Source organism: Aplysia californica, unplaced genomic scaffold, assembly GCF_000002075.1.
Source record: "Aplysia californica isolate F4 #8 unplaced genomic scaffold, AplCal3.0 scaffold00273, whole genome shotgun sequence".
Lineage (NCBI taxonomy): Eukaryota > Metazoa > Mollusca > Gastropoda > Aplysiida > Aplysiidae > Aplysia > Aplysia californica.
The window spans coordinates 1-1435 of NW_004797543.1; the positions used below are offsets into that span (position 1 = coordinate 1).

General features: G+C 41.7%; 1 protein-coding gene across 1 annotated transcript in view; it reads right to left on the bottom strand.

The window, feature by feature from the left end:
• Positions 1-624: 624 nt before the first annotated feature.
• Positions 625-1435, bottom strand: part of LOC106012140 — a gene marked incomplete at both ends in the record, with an annotated part of 2140 nt that continues 1329 nt past the window's right edge. The window contains 1 exon segment of the mRNA XM_013084119.2: positions 625-880. Within this exon segment, the coding sequence (XP_012939573.2) occupies positions 625-880 (256 nt within the window).

Sequence of the window (1435 nt, forward strand, 5' to 3'; positions counted from 1 at the left end):
AGTACTGTCCCAACCACCACAGCCCTGATGTCCACATGTATACATGAAGCACTCTGACAACCAACTGGATGTTGTCGTTTTAGAATGCCAATGGGACTACCAGGATAGATTGTAAAGAGCATAGAGCTGCTGTTGAGCAGGAATCCGTGCCATACAAATGCAAATCTTCTTCTTCTTTGTATTACTCTCTTGCAATGTTTTTCTTTGACATACCAAAAACATCTGTGGCTAAGTGCAGTGAAAGTGTTGATTGAAATTTAGATTTTGTTTACCTTGTCCACACACAAAAATTGAATTTGAGATCCACAAAAAGAATATTTCTTTTACATCTAAGGGAACAAGGACAACCCTGAGTGGGATATGAAATGTGATTCTGACGATCACATGAATGTTGTTAGTAATATATCACTGAGGACCTCCGGCAGAGGGGCATGGTAGCCTCAGGGGGTCAGGGCTCAAAGGTTTAACACACAGAACATAATATGTAATATTATATATTCTCTCCTGTGTCTCAGGTGAAACTTTCTATTTGATTACCGGGAACTCTTCACTATCTGAAGAAGCAAACTCAACAATAACTTACTTGTCCAGGCTTCAGATAAACTGACAACTTTCGATCTAGGGGGGTAGTCAGTTGTCGCGGTCAGTACCAGGGTCAGAGTGGACAAATATTTCACCCCAGCTCTGAGCCCTGTAAATGAAACACCAATGGAGCTCCCTGGCTCACTTTTGCTGTCCTGTACTTGTAAACAAGACTGTAGACTGGACTGGGTGACCACCTGGTAGTTATTTACAAATCCTTCGGGGGTTACAGTCCAGATGAAGTTTATCAGGTTGGGTCCTCTTGTGCTCACCCTTTCCGACGCAGTAAACCAGTCAACTGTAGGGAGAAACGTAAAAGGAAAATTGTGATTTATATAATTACATATGTCTGAGGTGCAATATCTAATAGTTCTAGCTTCAAAATATGAAATACAGAAGAGTTCACTTGAAACAAACTCTGGTAACTATGTTATTTTCCATCAACTGACTATAAAGAAGTACACACAGCTAGCTCAACATTCCACCCACAAACAAAAAAAACCCTTTTTCTGTACCTTTCATGTATTCAGTTTTCCTTTGACAGAAAATATTCTCACACTTCTCTCCTCTTTTTACAACTTGTAAAGTTCCCTGGCGGTCCGATGAGTCGTGGTCTGTCAGGGGCCCCCGTCCAGGATCAATGCAGTCTTCTCGTCGTCCTGTGCTGGACAAACTCTCAGTGAGTGTCTCTCAGACGACGTCGGCTTATTTCACGCTTCTCAATGTGACTTCATCCAAGGGCGTGCTACTCCCTTAATTATCTTCTTCCCGTAGTAATGATAAGAGTCATGTCCCTTGACATCACAGCAACAGCCCATTTATAGAGAATGTAAAAGTAGACGTTTCATGTCAG